The following is a 24,798-nucleotide window of genomic DNA, read 5'->3' as shown; positions in this document are numbered from 1 at the left end:
AGAAATTGAGAGAGAGAAATCGATAGAAAAGAAAGAAGAAACAAAACAAAAATCTTCTCAGATTTTTAGAAAAGTCTGTCTTTTAAGAACTTGTCTAGCTTTATTAGATTTGAACATGTTTCAATGAAACAAGAAATGAGAACATTGTGATGTGTTTGTTTGAATGACTTTAATATCTACTATGTATTTATTCATTTAATAAATATTTGTTGACTACTGTGTGCCAAACAGTGTTCTTGGCACTGGCTATTTTGCAGTAAATTAAAAAAGACAAAGGCCCTGTTCTCATGGAGCATGTGTTCTGTGGCTGAAGAGACATGATAAGCTCATAAACATCTGTGATGATAGTAATTGCTAAGAAAGAAAATTAAAGTAGGGTAAAGGGCCAGAGAATGCAGGGCAGGAAGTGACATTTCAGGTGAGTTTAAGAATGGATAGGTTTACTAAGGAGGCAGTTGAGGCCTGACTTCAGTGAACTGAGGCCACAAGCCACTTGTTCATCTAGGCAGGACCATTCTAGGCAGAAGGAACAGCAAGAGAAGTGGAGAAGTGGAGAAGTGGATTTGGCATGTTTACAAAATAAGAAAGCCAGTGTGCTACAATGGAATGACCAGCTGGAGAGTGGTAGGAAATGAAATCTACATAAATTTCTATGTAAATTAATGGATAGGTGATAAGAAAATAACTATTGATCTCATGACCAACTACTAGATGAAAAGTAAAAAGACCTGGTTGCCTAATCTCTGAGGCACATTATTGCCCTAAATCTAAATAAATATTTACAAGAAGCCTTGTCAGGTAAAAAATAATTGAGGTGTCCTGAATGCTTTGCCATATGCTTTTGTGGATCTCTCTGTAGTTCAAAGGAGTAATCACTAGATGGTACTGGAGCCTGTGTAATCAAGAAGTTATTTTTCCAGGTGTGTATGGAAAGAAGTATATGAAAATAAGTGTATATGAAAAACCACTATTTTGCTTCTTTCAAAGCCAACAAACTTACCAGTAAACTGTATAAATATGACAGACTGCAATAGTGAGCAAGATTTTTAAACAGAGAAGACTAGGCAGCTAGGGAGTTTGCTATTTTTTTTTTTTTGGCACATATCGTTATTATTGCAGATATTGTGATTCTAACATTGGTTACACCTTAGGCTTAAAATGGCATCTCCACAGTCACTTGGGTGTATGTACCACTTTCTTGACTGATCATCACTGCTGTTTTCTGCTTTAAACAACTATTTCATGGTTGAAACCACAAATTAGGCATAAATCAAAATAGGGGTATAGTTTTTCATCTCTATAACACTGTCTTTAGGCTTCTCTAGCAAATTCTTGTTTTTCATGCAACATCAGGGAGATAAAAAATCTTTCTTGGCTATTTCTCCCTTGCCAGTCCTCTTTAAATTGGAAAGAAAATAAAAACCAAAAATCTTGTTAAATAGCCAACTCTTTATAGTCGTTAAGACATTTCCCTGCCTGCCCATAGGGAACTGAGCATGAGAAGGAAATACACGTTGTCAGCAGGTTATTTATTCCAATCCTTGAGGGACTTCTAGTGACTAGTCCCTTTCCCTCAACTTACTTTTCTTTAAATATTTTCCTGTATGTACAAGCAAGGGCACATGAAAGCATTCAATTTCCTGGCTTCCTAACTCAAACTACTAATATATAAATAGTTTCAAGAGTGTTTTCTATAAACTCCAAATATGTCAAAACTTTAAACTGTGACAGTCATTTCCCATATTTAGATTTTTGGAATATTTAGAACTCAAATGTCATAAATGATTTCACTTACTAAGAGGTCATTTAGATGTTATTTTCCTGACAGTCTAAAATCTAAGTATATATAAATGCTTTTGTGGTACCAACTTAATAAAATATGAATAAGCTATTGTAACTAGCACCAAAGAATTAGCAGAATTAAATGAACAAAAATCTGTGGATTCAGCTAAAGAGGAATGTAACAGAATGCTATTGCACAGAGATAAATTAAAATACCTTTTTTTTTTTTTTAAGGGCAATTTTGTTGTTACAGACTGCAGAAGACCAAGATACTTACAATGTTGCAATAAGAAATTACGGCAGATTGTTATGGTAAGCATTTTTTTCTCTATTAATTTTGTCAATTGATTGTATTTTTCTGGTGAAAGCTATGGGACTGGTGATATGCTGACTAGTTCCTAGAATACTGGGACATGTAGGATACATAATTTCCATAGAAACAGGGTCTATTAACAGTTTCCTGTACCTATAATGGTAACCAACCCCAGTGTGCTTTATGTGGAGCAGAGTTAGAACTCATGGTTTGTTGACTGGAGATGAGAACATTTGGAAGAGAGGTAGTGACTGTCTTTAATAGTAGAAGCGTCGTTAATTGGAAGAGGAATTAGATTTATTCTGATTTGCTATATATTATTAAACTGGGGAGGGACATTAGGGGTCCAGTAACCCCTTTGAAATAGTACACAAAAATTGTTGCATGGGTACCTTTTGGGGATGGGGAAGGAGCTCTATATCTTTCCTCAGTTTTTCAGAGACTTCTAACTCTAAAAAAGAATAAAAGAAAGAAAGATTAAGAACCAATTGTTTTAGAGGGTAGAACTAGGACCAGAGAATAGAAGTATTGTAGGAGGATGGTTTTTGATTCAAGTTAAGGCAGCATCCTAGAGCTGCCCTAAAGTTGAATGGTACAGTTTGAAAAACACTGTTAGAACTGTACTTTGATGTCTTAGGATTAGTGCTACATCTTTTAAGGTGCTACCTGGCAGACCTTAGGTAGCCAGTTATTTTCTTTTATAATTGTGTACCTGAATTATATCCAAAATTGGAAAATTGCACTGTTCTGACTGCCTCTCCTTTCAATTATTTTAAACTGTTAAATTTAAAAGTTGAAAAAAATATTTAAAATTTGATAGAGCTGTCAGATCCAAGATTTTGTTGAAGCAGAGGACAGATATTATATAGAATAAAGTATCTGTTCTTTTTAGTTTTGATGTTTTGTATAATCTAAGTACTAATGTAAGTATTTTAGAAGAAAATATATACCTTCCATTGAAAACAGATTATGTTTTTTTAAATTTACTTTTATTATGAAATGTATGAAATGTGCAAACATGCAGTAAGTAATGGAATAATTTAATGAAAAGTCGCCAATCAAATTATATCTTAAAATTCTGTCAGCTTGCTTCAGGTTACTTTTTCTTTTTCTTTTCTTTTTTTTTTTTTTTTTTTTAAAGACGGAGTCTCGCACTATTGCCCAAGCTGGGATCTTGGCTTACTGCAACCTCCATCTCTGGGGCTCAAGAGATTCTCCTGCCTCAGCCTCTCGAGTAGCTGGGATTACAGGTGCCCACCACCATGCCCAGCTAATTTTTTGTATTTTTAGTAGAGACGGAGTTTCACCGTGTTGGCCAGGCTGGTCTCGAACTCCTGACCTCGTGATTCGCCCGTCTTGGCCTCCCAAGGTGCTGGAATTACAGGCGTGAGCCACCGCGCCCGGCCTTCAGGTTACTTTTTCCAAAAAAATTTCAGATAGATTTGTTGAAGCACCCACATTCCCTTCTGTAGTTCCATTATTTTCTCCACAAAAACACGGACATCTTAGAAGATAGTGTTCATTTAAAGAAATACTTTTAATATATATGTATGTATTCAAAAACAATCTAAGGTAGTCCTCTTTCCTTTATCAAAATTTGAGTATTGATTTTATAAGTCCTTTCACCTTTATAGAACTTATTTAGAAGTGAAGGTTGCCTATATTTTTAGCCCCCATTCATATCCTCCAAGATTAAAAAGATTTTATAAAAAGATTTCCACAACACATTAAAAATAAAAACAGATTCAGGTTATAGTGATGGATACCAGAAAGAAGAATCTCAAAGATATAGTGTTTCTCTTCAGATGATGGCAGTTGAGCTTATACAAGTTCGTTTTATATTTAGGCAAAAACAAGTTATTTTTCTGTTATTAAGAAGTATTGCACCTCTTTTTTTTTTAAGATGGAGTTTCTCTGTTGTCGCCCAGGCTGGAGTGCAGTGATGCAATCTTGGCTCATTGCAACCTCCGCCTCCCGGGTTCAAGTGATTCTCCTGCCTCAGCCTCTCCAGTAGCTGGAATTACAGGCACCCGCCACCACGCCCGGGTAATTTTTGTATTTTTTTATTAGAGACGGGGTTTCATCATGTTGGCCAGGCTGGTCTTGAACTCCTGACCTCAAGGGATCCCCCTGTCTTGGCCTCCCAAAGTGCTGGGATTACAGGTATGAGCCACTGTGCCTGGCCTCCTCTCCCTTAAACACAAAAAAGAATAATATTTTGTTTGTGGAATTTTAGTGTATCTGTGTGCCCTCCAAAAAAGAAAAAAAAAATATGCAGATAAACAGTTTACACAAAAGATAGGTTTGATTCTGACTAGACATTTTATGACTTGTTAAGCTTGGCAAAGATGCTAGAACCATACTCATAGGGTGATATTTAATTAAGTATTCAGCTTAAAAAAATTAGAGATCCGTATTAAATTCAACTTCAAATCATTTTTATAATTTGGGATTTTAATTAAAGCTTGTTAAAAAAAAAAGAGACACTTTGTAATTTAGTAGACCACTATAAAAAAGGAAGTACACATGAAATTATCAAAAGAAACTTAGTGTAAATTTTTTTTTTTTTGAGACCAGTCTTGCTCTGTCTTGCCCAGGGGCAAGATTGTGCAGTGGCACAATCTCAGCTCACTACAACCTCTGCCTCCTGGGTTCAAGCAATTCTCCTGCCTTAGCCTCCTGAGCAGCTAGGATTATTGGCATGTGCCACCACGTCAGGCTAATTTTTGTATTTTTAGTAGAGACGGGGTTTCACCATGTTGGCCAGGCTGGTCTCAAACTCCTGACCTTGTGATCCACCCCCTCCCCCCACCCCTCACCCCATGCCTGGGCCTCCCAGAGTGCTGGGATTACAGATGTGAGCCACCGTGCCCGGCCTAACTTAGTGTAATTATATCTCAGTATTTTCATGATACACACCAGAATTACTTTTGATATTAAAAGTAAGTTGTGTTTTACTTCTTAGTTCCATTGGTGAATATGATAAAGCTATCCAGGCTTTTAAGTCAACACCCCTTGAAGAGTTAGAAGACATCATAGGTTTTGCATTGGCTTTATTCATGAAGGGGCTTTATAAAGAGAGCAGCAAAGGTAAGTATATTGCTCTGAAGCTAAGGACACATTTAGAGTTGAGTTTAATCATGATGAGCATACATACAGAAAGATGTAATAATGAGATGGGGTGGGGGTTGCAATGTTTATTAAAATCTGACGAGGAGTCAGCAGCGATAGTAGGCGCTGTTTTATCTGTTGCCTCATTTAGAATGTTATTATGATGAATGGTCTTTATAGTAGTGTATAGAGCTGAGTGTTCATTATACAGATGAGGAAACGGGCCCAAGATCACTTATGGCAAATATGTGACTTAGCATTTGAAACAAATGTTTACTACTCTACACTGCTTAGATGTTAATTTCTGATAAATGAAGACCTCAACCACTGTTAGTAATAGATTTTGATTTCTCCAAATACGTTAAATGATGCATTTTCACGTATATGGGCTTAGCCCACATGTGTATAGAGCATTGAAGTATCTACTGCTTGATGGAGTTGCTGGGCTGCATGTGGGAATTTTGTTGATATCTCAGTGGCTGCAGGCCTCTGCTTCTGGCCCAAGTTGGCTCTTAAAGACAGTGACCTGGATCCCCATATAGATTCTGAAGGTAGAAGTTAGGGATTGTCACATAATAATCCTAATGATACCTCAGAATCACCTTGGAACAGTGAAAACAAGTTAGATTATTATAAATTTTTATTCTATCTGCTTGAGAACAAGAGAATACAAAGATATAATTGTATTTAGACCTTTCTGAAAAATAGGATTCGGAAAGGAAATATCCCATGCTTCATCAATAAGGATGGCTTTTATATTGTTTTGTTTGTTTTCACTTCTATGTAACAGCCTATGAGAGAGCCTTGTCTATTGTTGAATCGGAGCAAGACAAAGCCCACATCTTGACAGCTCTGGCAATAACTGAATATAAACAAGGAAAAATGGATGTAGCCAAGACATTGCTATTTAAGTGGTATGTATAGTTGACATCAACACTTAACATGACCAGATACTTAGATATTTGGGTTGAGATTTGGAGCAATGTAAGTTCTTCATGTTTTAGGAACTTTTGGGTGAACAAAAGGGATTGGGCCCATGTAGTTCTGAATTGATAGTCACAGGTGGAGCTACAGATTGTGATTTAATTCTTATCCCTTGATCTATGGGATTCTTCAAAACTGTCCATTACTCTGTTGCATATTATTTGTTTTTTTAAAAGAGAAACTGATCACCTGATAATTAGTATCTTAAAATTTTAATGAAGATAGTTGTAATGAAGCCTTGTCTTTTGGCTTCTTGGAATCCCAAAGAGAGATTTTCTTCTTTCCTTTTCAAGATAACCTGTTAAAAGGTTCATTTAAAGGTAAATCTTTTTAAAAATGTTTAACAAAACTTAAAACTATTTCTGTGTTTTTGGAGTAGGTTAATAAAATAACGACCTGTGTTATTTGTGGTTACTTATATAATACTTTTTAACTTCTTGAAGATTAGTTTTTTGAAAAGTGACCTGAATTCCTTCACAAGCAGTAGTGATTAATGTATGCTATTAAACAGTGGCCTCAGTGAGTGTTCTATTGGCATTTTTGAGTGGTACCAATCTTCATGGTACAGAGATATCCTCCCATTGCAAAAAGCTTATATCCTTGCCTCCCACTCACTAAGTGCTAATATTAGCACTCCTCAGTCATTGTGACAACAAAAAGATTGCCTCTGTAACTACCCCATCTCCAAAGGTGGGGGGCTGGAGATGGTTAGATGGTACTTGTTGAGAACCAGTTCTATAGGATAAACTTTACATTTGTTTATTTGATGTAATGCCTTTGTCCTATCCTGTGCCATTACAATCATTTCCTTGTCTAATAAATAAGCAATTTTTTTCTTCTTCTTTGCTGGTTAGGAAAAACCAACCCATTTAAAAGAAAATTCTGTCACTTTACATGGCTATATCATTTTAACATGTATCTATCGTTATATATAACATGTTCCAAGAACTTAAATTTGCAAATGGCTTGGTGACAAGAATCGTAGATAACCATGATTACTGCAGTTATCAAGGGCAAAAGTAACCCCATATTAGAGTCATTAGATTAGTCTTTGGTTATTGCTTAAGAGAGGAAATGAAAGTGGGAAAAAATAAATATATATACAATCCTTTTTTTCTTTTTTTCCCCTTTTCCTATGTGAAGGAAAACCTTTAACCCGATGTTTTATGTTGTTGGATCCAAGCCTAGGTTTTTTGTTTTTTATGTTTCTTTCTTTGTTTTTGATTTTCTGCCTGTCTTCACCCAAACTTGACACTACCAACTGCTTCTGTCTCTACCCGTTGGCATTCTTTTGTTTGATTTTCTTTCTATGAAAAGTTCAGTTACTTAGTCTATATTGCTGTTGTTTGGCATTCATATGTTGTGAACTGAACAGTGTACTAGACACTGATTTAAGGGGAATACGATTAAGTTCATTATGGGAAAAAAATCTGGTTACCAACTTTATAGACTTTGTGATAATAAGTAACCATGTGTAAAATCCTTAGAACATGGTAAAAGACAACATACAGATATTGAGCATTCAGCATGTGTTTGCTTAATATTAGAATGTAGTCATTTCAGTCATAATTTAGATTTTGTTTATTAATAAGTGTTAAAGTAGGTAGTTTTTTTTCCTTTGAGCAAGGCACAAAGTAGAATTTCTTTTTTTGTTATCAATATTGAAATGTATATTTTACTATCTGCTTTTTGGCTTTGTTAGTTGTACCCATTAGCCATGTGGTTATTTGCTAGACATGACACTGACTGACATACTTCCATATCTGGACACATATGTATTAACTCTTATTGTAAAAAGAGTTACTATAGATACTTTAAGTAAGCTGTTTACTTCAGCACTGCCTCAGAAAATTCATGATTTGATACCTGTTTGTCAAAATGAAGTATAAAACTTTTAATTTCCCCCTTCCAAAAATAGTCCAAAGACGTAATGGTAGATATGTGACATTTTATAATGTTATAAATATTTGTTATATTTCAGTGAGCATTGTTTAAAACTTAGACCTGCTAAATTATTAGTTTATTTTTTATATAAGGTCATTTAAATGAAAAGTGATTAAAATATATCTTTCCTACACTGCCATCTACAAAACATCAGATATTACGGATGTTAGATTGCATCTCAGTGTTAAATCTTCACCGATAGATGTACTTATGTAAATCATGAAAATTCTACTTATAACTATAGAAGTGAATTGTGGACATAAAATGGTTATGCCATTTGGATAATGGCACTAGGCAGCATTTGTGTGATAACTAATGGCAAAAATTCATGGTTAGTGATGTATAAAATAAAATGTTATTTGAGTAAAATATTCCCTTTATTAATGTTATAGAAGGGGGGATACAACAAGGAACTAACGATTTGTATGACAGTGTCAGATATTATTTTGATTTTAGTATTTCCTGTTTTGGTTTATTTGCATCTTAAAAGAGCATAATGACATTGTTTGATGAAGCCTAATTATGCTGGACTGTTTTGACCTGGTTTAACCCTTCTGGTAGGAATTTAGGGATGAAAACCGAATAGTCTTTGCCTGGAGTGACACTACACTCTAGAATGTCCACTTTAGAAAATACTCAGTTCTAACTTGTGATTCCTGGTACAACAAACTTTATTTTTCTAGCCTAGCAATGATCTAGAAGCAGAGGAATCCCAGTGCCTTTTAAAAGTTATTATGTGGTTTTCTTTTAAAAAGCTCCTGTTTTTGGAAAGTAGAATTTATGGGTACAACATCTGTTCATTATTTGCACATAAAATAAAACCACTTAAGTAAAAAAAAAAAAAAGTTTTTAAAAAATTCCTTTATTTTTATTACAGTATAAAATTCATAATAATTCTTATAAGTTTGGTTGTTAGTGGGGAGCTAAGATTTTCTTTATTTAAATTAACTGGGATTCCTAAACATTAATGAATTTTCCTCCATAAGGCTAAGTCAGATTTTATAGTTGAAAGAGGAAAAAACAGTGCTAGATGTTTACCTATAAAATGTAAATTATCCTTAAATTATAAAAATACTCGTTTGGAGTATAGTGGATATAGAGACAATTTGTACTTATTATGTAAAATGCTGGTTTCAATACCATAGAGCAAATAGGACAAATCTTTATCAGAAAGATAAAAATCATATTTTAATTGAAGATTTTTTTATTATTTATACCTTCTAAGATTTTATTGGAACTCAACATTTTAGCAAAATTGTGCTAATTACTTACCTGGAACTGAAACTCAAAGAAGCTAATTTATATTTGTTTCTAAAACTTAGTGTATTAGTTCTCACACTGCTATAAGAAATACCTGAGACTGAGTAATTTACAGAGAAAAGAGGTTAAATTGGCTCAAGGTTCTGCAGGCTGTACAGGAAATATGGCAGCATTGCTTCTGGGGCGGCCTCAGGAAACTTACAATCATGACAGGAAGTGAAGGGGAAGCAGGTATGTTTTACATGGCCAGAACAGAAGGAAGAGAAAAGTGCTGCACACTTTTAAACAACCAGATCACGTGAGAATTCACTATACAGTACCAAATGGAGGTGGTGCTAAACCATTCATGAGAACTCTGCCTCATGATCCAATCATCTCCCACTAGACCCACCGCCAACACTGGGGATTACAATTCAACATGGAATTTGGGCGGAGACACAGGTCCAAACCATATCACTTAGATGTAATGACCAGAAAATAAGTTTGGCTTTTGTTGCTCTGTGAAAAGTCATTGATGCTTTTAACTGCTTCAGTCAGGGAAATTGCTATCTCTAACCACCAAGAAATTTGCTTTTATATTAATCTTAAAGTTGAGTTTAGTTTGGTGACTCTTTACGTAAATTGCTTTTTATACTAAATAATGTTTTAATAGTTACAGATAAAGACTACTCTAGTCATAGGCCGGCCGCGGTGGCTCATGCCTGTAATCCCAGCACTTTGGGAGGCCGAGATGGGCGGATCACGAGATCAGGAGATCGAGACCATCCTGGCTAACACTGTGAAACCTCGTCTCTACTAAAAATACAAAAAATTAGCCAGGCATGATGGCGGGCGCCTGTAGTCCCAGCTACTCAGGAGGGTGAGGCAGGAGGATGGCGTGAACCTGGGAGGCGGAGCTTGCAGTGAGCCGAGATGGTGCCATTGCACTCCAGCCTGGGCGACAGAGTGAGACTCTGTCTCAAAAAAAAAAAGAAAAAAAGACTAGTCATAACTAATGGGTAATTTTAAAATATATTTACAGCTCTATCTTAAAGGAACCAACCACAGAAAGCCTTCAAGCCTTATGTGCTCTGGGGTTGGCAATGCAGGATGCTACACTGTCAAAAGCAGCACTTAATGAGTTACTGAAGCACATCAAACACAAAGACAGTAATTATCAGAGGTGCCTTCTTATATCAGCGATTTATGCACTCCAAGGCCGCAGCGTAGCAGTGCAAAAACAAGTATCTAAAGCTGTTCACAGGTAAATTCTGTATTTGTGAACTTGGAACCTAATTATACTTGATATGGTTGCATTTGACATTTGGACTTTATTAATACTATAAAATAAGGTAAGAATATACATTTGAAAACCAAACCCTGGTTTTATGAAATTTTACACAGGATCAGGTAACTGACTGTATATATTATTTTACCTATAAGGATTGTGTTTTTTTAATTCATATTATTTTACCTATGAGGATTGTTTTTTTTTAATTCAATTGATAAATTTGGCCCTTAGTCAGGTTAAGGCCCAAACTTTGTTTTGCTATTAAAGTTCTTAATTCCCAAGTTTGTAATATTCTTAGTCTGTTGTCTGGTACTGTCTAGATTGATGGTTTTAGTAATTTTCAGCCGTTTAAAGATTCATTAATTTCTTCAAAATTTTAAAAAAAAGAAAGCTGTCATTAGCAGCAGTGGTTAATTATTATATTTTATTTTTAGCAGTAAAGTGTCATGTCTGTAGTCTCTTTTCCTTTCAGAGTTCATTTTTATTAACAATCTTTGCTTTTTTTTTTTTTAGTTATTTTAATATAAAGCTTATTCCTTATGTCATTTTTATTAGTAGTCATCTTCCTGCCATGCAGTATTACTTATCCTATAATTTTTAATCTCTTTGTGTTTGAACACAATGTGTTAAATTTCCTTAACTTTTCTTAATTATCTCATGACTTTATAATCATCCATTGTTGATTTTTTTCTTATTTTCATAAAGACTGTTGGTGTATATAGGTGATATAAAGTATGTTTTCTAAAAATACTTTCAACAAAACATGCACAATTAATATGAACTCGTTTTAGATGTCTGAAAGGTTTTAAACTTAATAAATTGTTGGTTGCTTGTACATTTTGTGGTTAAAGTAGCTTGTCCCTAAGCCTGCTACTTTTGATTCCTTTAGCAACCCTGGTGACCCTGCTCTTTGGTCTCTGTTGTCTCGAGTTGTTGCACAGTATGCTCAACGAAATGCAAAGGTAAAGTAATGTTTCAAATTCTAGCAAAAAGATAAAATAACTTGTGATATGGTAAATATGATAATTTTAAACTATGGCATTATTCTTCTGAAAGATAATTTATACAATGAAGAAAGTTCTGTTATTAACTAAATTTTCCATTAGTCATTCAACGAATACTAGACTGAGTTTTCTCCATGTACGGTTGCACTGTTCTAGATGTTGTGGGAGCTGCAAAGAAGTACAAAGAAGTGGGAGCTACAAAGAAGTAGGAAGATCTCTTTGAACACATGCAGATTATGTTAATGATATGTGATAAAGTAATGTAACACTGCCATATAGTGATCATTAGTTATGTATTTTTGAATCCCAAAAGATAATTTTATTTAAAATCATCTTAAAGTTAAGGCGGTAAGAACAAGAACACTGCTAATATACAAAAATGTAATTATAAATATGAAGTCACTGACATACTATAAGGGATTATATACTATATTTTAGTTTGTAACAGCCAGATATTTTCAGGAGTCTATTCTTCTATTAACTGCTGTGGTTAATATATCCTCTCATAGTTCACTTCACTAGTTGGTAAACATAATGGTAATAGCTAATGTTTTGAACACTTACCAAGACTAACAATTCCAATATCTGAAGTCTGCAAGACCCACAGACTTGTTTGATGTCTGTGAGTCTTGTTCGTTATTCCTACTGATTTTCATTCTTGGTGGCTTTGTTTCTTTGTTTACCCAATTGTATGTACTTGAAAATTATTTGTAGGAATAATTTGAGGCCTAGAATTAAGGTGCCTTTCTACAGAAATAATTTGTACTTGCTTCTGCTGTGTGCTTGGGAGGTCCATCAATCTGGGACTACGTTATACAAAGTTTAGAACTTGGGGTTTTTGGACAAAGCAGGCTACTTTGTGCTTGGGTTGCTAGTTCTTGAGACCTGGAGTAATTCTGATTCACCTTGAACCTTAGGGTGTGGCCTGTTGGGGTCTCAGCTTATTCTGATGTAGGTCTCCTCTATACTCCCCTCCTTGTGTTAACCTGGGCCTTAATTTTTGTCCTACTAGCCCATACGTCCTTCAGGATTAAAATTAAAATTTGTTAGCATTTGGGCCAGGCACGGTGGCTCATGGCTGTAATCCCAGCACTTTGGAAGGCCAAGGAGGGTGGATTACCTGAGGTCAGGAGTTCATGACCAGCCTGGCTAACATGGTGAAACTACTAAAAATACAAAAATTAGCTGGGTATGGTGGTGCACGCCTGTAGTCCCAGCTACTCGGGAGGCTGAGACAGAAGAATCACTTGAACCCGGGAGGCGGAGGTTGCAGTGAGCCAAGATCGTGCCACCGCACTCCAGCCTGGGCAACAGAGCAAGACTCCATCTATAAAAAAAAAAAAAAAAAAAAAAAAAGAAATAGAAATTGTTAGTGTTTGCAAATGGCAGAAGCGGCTTCCCTGCTCACTTGTCTCTCTGAATTCCAGTTTTCCCTTTCAATTTTGGCCTGGTAAATCCTTAATATCTTGTCAATCTTTCAGTGCTTTCAAGAATATGTTTTTAAAATCTTTTATCTCAGTGCTTTTCAAACTTTAATGTGCAACTGAAGTCACCTGGTGATCTTGTGAAAATGCAGATTTTAATTCTGTAGGCTTGAGATGGGACCCAATATTCTGCACATCTAACAACCTCTTAGAGAGGGTGGATGCTGCAGATGCACAAGCCACAGTTTGAGCAGCAGGGTTTTATTTCATATTTTTAGTTATTTTTAGTGAGTGAGTTGGCTCAAAGGACCTGGAAGACCATTGTTACTCGACTCCAAAATTACCTGAATAAAGTGCTTTATTATGTGTCAGCTGTCAGCATTTTTATAATCTCAACAACCATTTGAAGTAGCTGCAATTATTTATAGATTTCAAATTGACGTAATGAAAACACTGTGATGCTATGTGTATTTTTCTTATTTTTAGTATTGAGTTGATTATTGAAGCAATGATGAGCTTCATGGTGCCTTGAACTTTATTTATTTTACTAGAGTATGTAAGTTTTAAAAATACTATGTATTTTCATATAGTAAGTCATGTTAGTTTATCTTTGTGATCTCTCTCAGTCTTTATAATATTTTATATTGTTAGAAAGTTTATACATTTGGTTGGTAAAATTATATAACTTTTGAACCTTCAAATGAATATTTTGAAAGTAGAGTTGGTCACAGTAGAAAAGATTTCCTTTCACAAGATTATTAGTCTTTTCAAACAGCAACAATAAATTGATACTTTTAAGAAGTTTAGGAGTTGTGAATGTGGTAAAACTGAACCTTTCCAGTGATTTAGTGGAAAGGTCTTATCAATCTTAATTTTTACTTTTTCATGAAAGTTTTTGCATTTGTATAAATCATCAATATTTTCTGTTCTAGGGAGGCGTTGTAGCAGGAAATGTGGCTCATATTCTGGACTCAAATCACGGAAAGGTTAGTTTGTCCTAGTACAAAGGAGATGTTGAATTTATTAAATAATATTGATGAAGGAATAATAAGTTTTCATAGTCTTAGGGATTATGTCATATCAAATAGAGTCTTTTAGTCAGTTTGAAAGAGAGGGAGCTATAAGGAAAATTAGCTAACATCTTTTCTCTTATTTAGAAGGCGTTACTGTACACTGCAGTAAATCAGTTGGCTATGGGAAGCAGTTCAGCAGAAGATGAAGAAAATATTGCACTAAAGACCATTCAGAAGGCAGCTCTCCTTTCTCCAGGTGCATATAATATCTATTTCATTAATTCCAATGCTTTTTTTTCTAAATACATATTTTGTAAGTGGGGGAAAAATCTTGCACACTGTATATATTTTATTGGCATTGTTTATACCAGACAAAAATGTACATAATTTAGATCTTCTACAACAGGAGTTTGGGTGATTAAAGTATTTTGCACTATGTAAGTGTTTAATACAATATATAATGCTATCAGAAATGACTTTTTAAATTGATGCATTATAGATTCACGTAGTTTCAAGGTGCATGTGATAATTCAGTACATTTATATTCTTGAATTTAGATTCTATCAATCATGCATTTATTTGTGATTTATAGGAGCAAAGTTTATATTTCCATGAAATAAGGCAAAAGGGGATTTTAAGAAAATATTTCAAGATTTTGCATATCATTTGATTATCTGCTTTTGGCTACTGATTATTAAGAGAGCATCGATTATTGAAAGAGGCCTAAAGGAATGTCTGCTTAATGATACTTTATTACCTGTTACTGAAAATCTGAACTATACACATATTTTCAAGAAAACAGTTTATTTCTGTTTTGCATCAATATAGTTTAAAGAGTTTTACCTATAGTTACTACATTATTTAACATACATATTTAGATATTTTTATGTGTAGTTAGCTTCTTGAAGGATGGGGATGTATCTTGTGTGGTAACTGTTAGAAATGCCACAGTTATGGGCTCACCTGAGCTAACTGTGTCATATGTAGGCTGTTGATCACAAAGGTACTGAGGAATGTTACTTAAGCATGTTCCATCACCACTACTGGAAAAATGCCATAGAAGACTGGAATGTCCAGCAGTATAGGGTTATAAGGTATATTTTTGCATAATATAATATTATTTTAAATATGAAATAATGTATTAAATGTATTCCCTTTTAACTCTTCAGATGTGTTAGATCAGAATGCTATTGCTTTTGGCTAAGCACTGTTGGGAAAAAAATTACACCAAGCACAAATTCAATGTTATCTTCACAATAAATTGTAAAGACCCTCATTAAGCTGCAAAATATCTAACATTTCAGGGATTATTTTGTAAACTAAGTAAAAAAGTCAATATTCTGTTGTTTATCTTTTCTTTCATTTCGACATAGAAACAAAGAGACTAAACATTTTGATTTGTCTATGTTATATATATATTGGTAGGTTTTTTATTTTTGGAGTTCTCAATCAGATATTAGATAGACTTACTCTCAATAATTCTTATCGTGGATCCAGAATGATAAAAGATCTATTATCCTTTGATTGTGTAAGGACATAAACTTTAGAAAGGTGAGATTGCCCAGATTAGGTCCTCTCTAATGATCTCTGATGTTCCCAGATTATCTGGATAAATACATACTCAAGGAAGCAGAGACATCACATAAGATGCTAAAACAGTGACTGAGTGACAAAGATGAGTGCCTGTTTGAGACTTGTCCTTAGAGTCCAATGAAAATGAATATAACTGTAGTTATGTGTGGTGGCTGTACACCTAGTCCTTGTAGATCTGTAGATGAACAAATCACAGTTTTGATAGATGCTATTCCAGGGAGTCTTGTCAGGAATTTAAAGATAATTCCAAGAATTTAGAATTGAATGGAAAAAAATCCAATTTCTGCTAGATTAGTGCTTCTATGATACTAAAAGGTATCTTTAGCAAGCTATAGTTTAAAATTTTTAGGTTTGTAGTTTATATATTATCTTAGAGTCACTTTATTTTATAGGGAATTTGGGTTGCTGGTTATCTGTGGAAGAGTTCATGGAAACAGTAATTATTTTGTGTTGTGATAGAAGAAATTGCTGCCAGCTATTGTCCATTCTCCAATCAGAAATCCAAACTATACAATACTGTAAGATCCCTGAAGTGGCTATCCCCTTAATCTTAGGATTAAGTTAATATTCAGAGATTGAGTCCACTTCAGTTGGAATCATAGAATTTAAGACCCTATGGCATCTCAGCTATTATCTAGTTTAGTTGTCTTGTTTTATAGGAAAATGAATCCTAAAGGAAGAACTACCACACATTAATTAGTGGCATGGCGAGACCTGAAACCCAGATCTAAGGCTGTCACGTGCTTTTCTTTAGATAGTTATCAGATTTCATCATAAATTCTAGGAAATAGTCACCATTTGTTTATTCCGGAATTTGATGATGTCTGTGCTCCTTAAAATAAGGTAGTCATTATTTGGAGCAGAAATTGTTTCATAATATGGAGGTATGTATTTAACTTTTTGTAAAAGTATTTGATCTGCATAAGATTTTAATGATTCTTGTAATTTTGTTGATTTTTGTACTTTTAGCAGTAATACTGGTCACCTATAACTGAAGTAGATATATATTTCAGATATATGATAAGAAACATATATTGGGTGGGTGGTCAGCTAAGAAAAAACAGAAAACTAAAGCTAGTAAGTATGATTAAGTGACTATATTGTTAACTAGCACCCCCTTGTGAGATTTTAAAAGCATTCATTTGTTTTTTTAAGAGTAGCAGGACTAAAATATTAACTTGTTGAAGTAAACGGCAAAATAAGATTTCTAAAAATAAATGACCAAACAAATGAAAAGAAAAAAACTTCTAAATTCCATATTCCCTTCACGTTTCTTTTTTCACAGCTTCCTTAAAAAGAGAAGTCGTTATGCATAATCTTTTCTATGCATAAAAAGTTCCCTTCCAACTCACTGCTGTTGGACTTTTCTCCTTCTCCCTACCCTGAAGCTGCTGTCGAGGGTGAAGGAAAGAAGGAAAGATCAAATGAATGAAGAATATATAGTCATATAAATGCTTCACTTGGAATGATGAAGTGACTTTCATGCTTGCCTATTAGAATATAATTAAAATCTTGAGCCTTTCCTTTGGCTTAAACTTTTCTTAAGAACTGAAAAATTGTGTTATCTTCCTTGTCCTAGGACTGAGTCTTTAAAACAACAACTACTAAGTCATGAAGATGAGTGAGACTTGTCCTTGGTGTCCAGTGAAAGTGAATCTAATTGCCCTTTCCACAGTAATACAGCACTGTAGGCAGCTGAGCTAACCAGCCATGGATGAACAGCTTAATAGGATGTTTATCATCCTCTGATATGTTTGGAAAAATTGGCAAAACTGGAAAGATGAATGTAGCAATGTGTCTCTGAAAACAAGTGCAATTTAATTTTCCTTTGAGAAAGTGAAATTTATTTTTGGATACAATTTTTTTTTAACTTGTAAACTCTTAATCTCATTTTTGATAGTTTTTAAGCAACATGTTGATTTTAACAAGACTTATCACTGTGTATTTCCTGTTTTCAGGTGATCCTGCTATCTGGGCTGGGCTAATGGCAGCCTGTCATGCTGATGATAAACTGGCCTTAGTGAACAACACTCAGCCAAAGAGGATAGATTTATACTTGGCACTGTTATCTGCTGTTTCTGCTTCAAGTAAGTTTGAAAAAGCATCTTTATACATGATTTAATTCAGATTTCTTGAATGGTTAAATCCAGAATACAAATAGCTTCAGCATATGTTGTTATAAAAAATATATTCATTAGGCCGGGCATGGTGGCTCACGCCTGTAATCCCAGTACTTTGGGAGGCTGAGATGGGTAGATCACGAGGTCAGGAGATCCAGACCATCCTGGCTAACATGGTGAAACCCTGTCTCTACTAAAAAATACAAAAAATTAGCTGAGCGTGGTGGCGGGCACCTGTAGTCCTAGCTACTCTGGAGGCTGAGGCAGGAGAATGGCGTGAACCCCGGAGGCGGAGCTTGCAGTGAGCCGAGATTGTGCCACTGCACTCCAGCCTGGGTAACAGAGCGAGACTCCGTCTCAGAATATATATATATACATTAAATACATTAAATAATGTATATATATTCATCAAAAATCCATAGTAAAATATTTTTATAGAAGTGGGATAAGCATATGTATTTTCTCTTCCAGATAGCTTAAAAGCCCAATAGGTTCTGTTAGCTGAAATCTTTGTTTTGTAGCATTTACTTACTTTGAGACTTTACCAGCATTTTAGGATAGAGGTGATCTGGAAAGTCCTTTACTGAAACCAGCATTGAAATTGTCCCATGATTCCTCCTGGGAATCTTGGTCAGAATAAGCTGTTAATCTAATCAGATTTAGTTAACATTGTTTTGTAAATCTATAAATTTCTTCACTGAAAAGTGACATAGATTAACCTATTTAAATTAATAAATAGATTAGCCTACTTTTGTCTTGGGACATTAGCTTTTCACTGAATTAATTTTAGGTTATTAATCATTTTTTAGTAAATGTTAAGCATCATTACTGCCTATCTTTTGACTACTAGGGCAAATTAAGAAAAGTAGGCTTTTGTTTAATGGTATTAGATTATATAAGGTTGAAATATTTTAATAAAATGAATTTATTAAGTGGTAAATCAGAAATACCTATAACATAGTTATTTTGAAGCCATGCTCTTCAGATGAAAAGAAAGAACAATCTACCTATTTTTATTTTTTATCCATGTTGACAATCTCTTGTCTTTCATTGGTTATGTTTAGACTATAGGTGTTTGAAGTGATTGTTGATATAATTGGTTTAGTATCTATCATATATTTTACCATTTTCTATTTGTTGCCTTTGTTCTTTGTTTCTATTTTTGTCCAACTATTTTTCTGTGTTTTGTAGTTTTAATTGTGCATTTTATTTGATGCTATTTTCTCTTCTTTGTTAGCATGTCAGTTATATTTCCTTTTCTACTTTTTTTTTTTTTTTTTTTTTTACTGGTTGCCCTTTTTTACTGGTTGCAATATACATTTATAATTAATCCAACTCCATTTTCAACTAACACTATACTGCTTTATGGATAGTGCAAGTCCTTATAGTAAAACAATCCTAATTATTGTCCTTTATGTCATTGCTCTTTTGCTTACACATAAGCATACGAGTCTGTATACATCCACATACACGTAAGCACACATAATCAAATACATTGTTGCTATCATTATGTTAGTTGTTTTTTTTTAAGAGATGAGGTCTTGCTGTGTTGCCCAGACTGACCTCAAACTCCTGGGCTCAAGTAATACTCCTGCCTCAGCCTCCCAAGTCATAGGTACAAGTCACTATGCCCAACTAATTTTTTTATTTTAGAAACGAGGTCTTGCTATGTTGCTCAGGCTGGTCTCAAACTCCTAGGCTCAAGCAGTCCTCCTGTTTTGGCCTCCTAAAGTATTGGGATTACAGGTGTGAGCCACCACATCCAGCCTATATGTGTTGTAATAGGTGAGACTAGTTTCTTGTATGCAGCATATGTTGGGTAATTTTTTTTAATCCATTCAGCTAATCCATGTATTTTCAATGGAAACTTTAATTCATTTACATTCAAGGTTATCATTGATGTGTGATGCCTTATTTCTGTTGTTTAATTAGTTGATTTTTTTTTGGTATATTCTTTATTTCTTTCTCTCTTTATTGTGTGTTATTGTATTTTGGTGGTTTTCTGTAGTGGTACCATTTGTGTCCTTTCTCTTCCTCTTTTGTATGTTTGCTTTACTAGTGAGTTTTTACTTTTGTGTGTTTTCATGATGGTAAATGTTGTCTGTTCTCTTTCAGGTTTAGATTCCATTGAGCATTTCTTGTGGGACTGGTCTAGTGGTGATATTCAACTTTTACTTGTCTGGGAAAACTTTATTTTCCCCTCATTTATGAAGAATAACTTTGCTGGGTATAGTGTCCTTGGCTGACAGTTTTTTTTTTTCTTTTCAGCAGTTTGGATATAGTATCTTATTCTCTACTGGCCTATAAGGTTTCTGCTGACAAATCTGCTGTTAGTCTGATGGGTGTTCATTTATAAGTAGTATGCTTTTCTCTTTGTGTTTTTAGTATTCTCTCTTTGTCTTTGACTTTTGATAGGTTAACTATAGTGTGCCATGGAGAACATCTTTTGGAATTGTAAATATTTGTGCATCTCTAAGCCTTCTCATGTTTTCAGATGTCTAAATCTCTTGCTAGAATTGGGATATTTTCATCTATTATTTTGTTAAATTTTTTTTAAACAAAATAATTATGTTTTCTTTTTGCCTTCTAGGACACTGAAAATTTAAATATTTGGGTGTTTTATGGTGTTCCATATGTCATGTAGGCTTTGCTTATTTTACATTTTTGTCTCACTAGGTTATTTGAAAAGATCTGTCTTCAAGTTCTGAGGCTCTTCTGCTTGATCTAGTCTGTTGTTGAAGCTTTCAGATGTATTTTGTATTTCATTCAATGAATTCTTCATTTCTAGAATTTCTGTTTGGTTATTTCTTATGACATCCATCTCTTTGGTAAATTTTTCATTAGTATGCTAAATTGCTTTTTCTAATTTCATTGTACTGGTTTTTAGCATTCTCTTGTATCTTACTGAGCTGCTTTGTTATCAGTATTTTGAATTTTTCCCCTAGGATATCATAAATTTCTTTTTGATTGAGATCTGTTGCTGTAGAATTATTATGTTCCTTTGGAAGTGTCATATTTCCTTGCTTTTTCTTGTTTCCTTTGTCCTTACATTGATATATGCATATCTAGTCTAACAGTCACTTCCAATTTTGGAATTTTCTTTCGTAGGGGAGCACTTTTTCCTGAAGATGTATCCATGGTGGTGTTTGGGTAGGTCACTTTGGCTTTGATTCTGAATGTAGTCTCTGATTTCTTTGGCTGTAGACAGCATCAGTGATATTTGTGATTTCTTTGGTTTGTTAGGATGTACTTGTTAGTGGAGGCTTGGTGAAGTTATGGTGGGGCCTGGGATGCCAGATAGGCTAGTCTTTGGGTCCTAGTGGTGGCAGCAGTTGGCTAAGCTTGCCTGTCCTTGGGTGCCAGAGCAATGTACTGGTGTTAGTGGGTTTAGGCAGGCCCATTCTTGTGCCTCTGTTAGATGGATTGCCCAGGTTCCAGGAATGGCAGCATTGGTATGTTAGGGTTCTCCTAGAGGGACAGAACTAATAGGAGATAAATATATGGGGAGTTCATTAAGTATTAACTTACACGATCACAAGGTCCCACAATAGGCTGTTTGCAAGCTGAGGAGCAAGGAGAGCCTGTCCCAGCCCCCACACTGAAGAACTTGAAGTCTGATGTTTGAGGGCAGGAAGCATCCAGCATGGGAGAAAGATGTAGGGTGGGAGGCTAGGCCGGTCTCTCTTTTTCATGTTTTTCTGCTTGCTTTATATTTGCTGGAAGCTGATTAGATTATGCCCACCAGATTAAGGGTGGATCTGCCTTCCTCAGCCCACTGACTCACATGTTATTCTCTTTTGGCAACACCCACACAGACACACCCAGGATTAATACTTTCTATCCCTCAATCCAATCAAGTTGACACTCAGTATTAACCATCACAATCCGGCTGGGTAGGTGGGTGTGTTCTTGAGTCCCTGGGCAGCACACGTGGTGTGGGTGATGGTAGTGGCAGTGGGACCAACCCTCTGGGACCCAAGCAGTCCACACTGGCATTGGTGGTGGCTGCAATGGACTGAGCGCACCAGTCCCCAGGCCCACAATGTGGCACATGTAAGTGAGTGCCAGCTGCGGTGTTAGCGGCAGATTGGATGGGCCCAACCTCAGACCCCAGAGGAGTGCTCAAATGCTAATGGTGGTGGTCTGAGCTGGGCAATCCCCAGGCCCCAGGAGGGTATGCTTGGGTACTCTGGGGAATGGAGCCAGGCCAGGTAGACTGTCCTTAGGCTCCCTGGTGGTGCATGCGGGCCCTGGCTGTGATAGGCAGGGGCAGAGTGATGCCAGGCTGCCAGGAAATGCTTTGTTGGGAGCAGCAGCTGCTGCACTGTGACCCTGCTACTGGGTAGGGTGGGGTTGCTTTCAGTGTGAGCACCATAGGGTTGCAGGCTTCAGTCATGCCTCAGCTCTGCTGTATTCCAATGCAATGGTACCTGCAGGGCAGTGGAATTTGTTCTCAGGGCACTTGAATATGCATGGCTGCTCCTTACTGGCAGCTCATGGTGGTTGACAGTGGCTCTCACCTCAGCTCCAGCAGCAGTGGCTGTGGGCAGGGGATATCAGTGGGGCTCCAGGACTGTGGAGATACAGGGGCTGTTGGGCTGCATGGCAAGACACAGCCTGGTAGAGGGCTGGGCTCTCAAAATAGTGCCTCACTCTAGCTGCTTAGGACTCAGGGGTTTGTGGGACTCAGCGTGAGCTCCCACTTTGGACCAGTGCCATTATTATGTGCTCTCTATGTTAGTTTTAGGGCCTGCAAGGGTCACGAGGTTATCTTATGGCTAGAATTATCGGAGTCCATGGCAGGAATGTAAACTGTTAGGGATCTCTTTCCTATCCTTTCCCTGCATTCAGGAGCCTTTCTAGGCTCCCAGCTGATCCCAGCTGAGCAGACGACCTCACTGCCCTCTCCTTCCTTGCTTTTGGTGTTTCCTGTCACTTTTCTGTTGCTGTCCAGTGTGCTTTCTTGGATAATATATCTGAAGTGTGATTATCTACTTGCTATTTGGTTCCTTTCCATGGACGAGGCGAGCACCAAATGCATCTAATCAGCCATCTTGAATAGCTATCTTAAATTCACTTACTAGTGAATTTTACCAAATATTTAAGGAAAAATAATACCCATTCTACTCAAATTCTTTCAGAAAATCTAAGATAGTAACACTTCTAACATCTTCTATGAGGCCAGCATTACCCTAATACCCAAACCAGGCAAAGAACAACATTGCTTGTGAAGGTAGATGGAGAAATTCATAACAAAACTTCAGCAATTCAAATCCAACAATACATAAAAATGATAATAATACATTATGATCAATTATGGTTTATCCCAGGAATGCAAGGTTGATGTACCATTTGAAAATGAATGTAATTTGCTGTATTAGCACCTGTGAAAGATGCCAAAGAGTTTATACTATATGATTCCACTTACATGAAATGTGTGGAAATGCAAATTGGTCTATGTGACAGAAAACACATGAGGAGCTGACTGGGGAGGCTAAGGGAGGATGGAGTAGGTTGGGGACAAAAGTGGTTACAAAGGGACAAGAGGAAAATTTTGATAATGCTGAATATGTTCATTATCATGATTGTGGTGATAGTTCACTGATATACATGTCAAATATCAGATTGTATAGTTTGAAAATGTGCAGCTTATTTTACATCAATTATATCACAGTAAATCTTTACATGTTTTCAGCAAATTATTTTATTGTTTCTTTAGAAGTCACAATTATATGAGGCTTTGAGTTATTTAACCACAAATACTCCTGCCATGAAACTTTTCAGAAACCTGCCTCTTGTCAGGATAGTCTATGGTACATGTGGCACATGTAACTTTGAAAAACTGTGTATGGATGATAAGTCTAATGGTAATTTTTTAGCAACCAGTTATTTCTCTGAGAACACATTATAAATTGCAGATGAAAGTAACATTGACATTTTTTGTTTACAGTTAAAGACAAAAAATTCTTTGAAAATTACAACCAGTCTCTTGAAAAGTGGTCTCTCTCACAAGCTGTCACTGGTCTAATAGACACAGGAAGAATATCTGAAGCTGAAACTCTCTGCACAAAGGTATTATTATGGAATGTGCATTGAAACTCATGGATTCTTATCTTACTGGGAAAATAACTTCAAAAATGGAATGTGTGAGGCTAGATGCGGTGGCTCACTCCTGTATTCCTGGCACTTTGGGAGACTGAGATGGGAGGATCACTTGAGGCCAGGAGTTTGAGACGAGCCTGGGCATCATAGCGGGAGGCTATCTCTACAAAAAATTAAAAAATTAGCCGGTCCTGGTGACGCATGCCTGTAGTTCCTGCTACTCGAGAGGCTGAGGCAGGAGAATTGCTTGAGCCCAGGAATTTGAGGTTGCAGTGAGCCATGATCACACCACTACACTCCAGCCTGGGCAACAGAACGAGATCCTGTCTCAAAAAAAAAGAGGAATGCATGATGTTTAAAGAGCAGGTAGTGGTGGTGATGACAATTATGATGATAACAACTAAAATTTATTGATTACTGTACTTGCCACAAACCAGTCACTGCATTTAGCATTTTGTATTTGAACTTCACAACAATCTTATGATATAGGTATTTATTATTATCCTCATTTTTACAGATGAGAAAAACTAAGGCTTAAAGAGGATAAGTAATGTGGACAGGAGCTTACAGTTAGGAATGGATAGGGTTGTGATTTGAACTCAACATTTGTCTGATTCTAGGACTCAAGCTCTTATTATAGGTCTTTTAAAATTTTTTGATTTGGGTGCCATTAGAGAGGCAGTATTTTCCTTTGATTTCTGATTGGTTCCTTCTTAATGCTATATTTTCCAGTATCCTTTCAGTTTTCCAAAGTTCTGGATCACATAGAATGACTGTGGAGATTGTCGAGTGGGTGACTGGAATCTACTCAGTAGTCTGTTTTTACATGCCAGGATTGGAGGGCTCTATGCTTGCAGGCTCTGTGAATAAATGTGTAT

At 35.8% G+C, this 24,798-nt stretch overlaps 1 protein-coding gene across 1 annotated transcript in view; it reads left to right on the top strand.

The window, feature by feature from the left end:
- Nucleotides 1–24,798, top strand: part of SKIC3 (SKI3 subunit of superkiller complex) — a 96,269-nt gene that overhangs the window by 46,060 nt on the left and 25,411 nt on the right. The window contains exons 30-38 of the mRNA XM_024247087.3: nt 2,017–2,094; nt 5,061–5,185; nt 5,997–6,120; nt 10,416–10,637; nt 11,554–11,626; nt 14,025–14,078; nt 14,250–14,361; nt 17,657–17,785; nt 23,769–23,890. Of these exons, the coding sequence (XP_024102855.1) occupies nt 2,017–2,094; nt 5,061–5,185; nt 5,997–6,120; nt 10,416–10,637; nt 11,554–11,626; nt 14,025–14,078; nt 14,250–14,361; nt 17,657–17,785; nt 23,769–23,890 (1,039 nt within the window). The remainder of the gene's footprint in view (nt 1–2,016; nt 2,095–5,060; nt 5,186–5,996; nt 6,121–10,415; nt 10,638–11,553; nt 11,627–14,024; nt 14,079–14,249; nt 14,362–17,656; nt 17,786–23,768; nt 23,891–24,798) is intronic.

The sequence above is a fragment of the Pongo abelii genome, chromosome 4 (genome assembly GCF_028885655.2).
Source record: "Pongo abelii isolate AG06213 chromosome 4, NHGRI_mPonAbe1-v2.0_pri, whole genome shotgun sequence".
Lineage (NCBI taxonomy): Eukaryota > Metazoa > Chordata > Mammalia > Primates > Hominidae > Pongo > Pongo abelii.
Note: the sequence above shows the minus strand (reverse complement) of the source record. Positions and strands in the feature narration are given on the sequence as shown.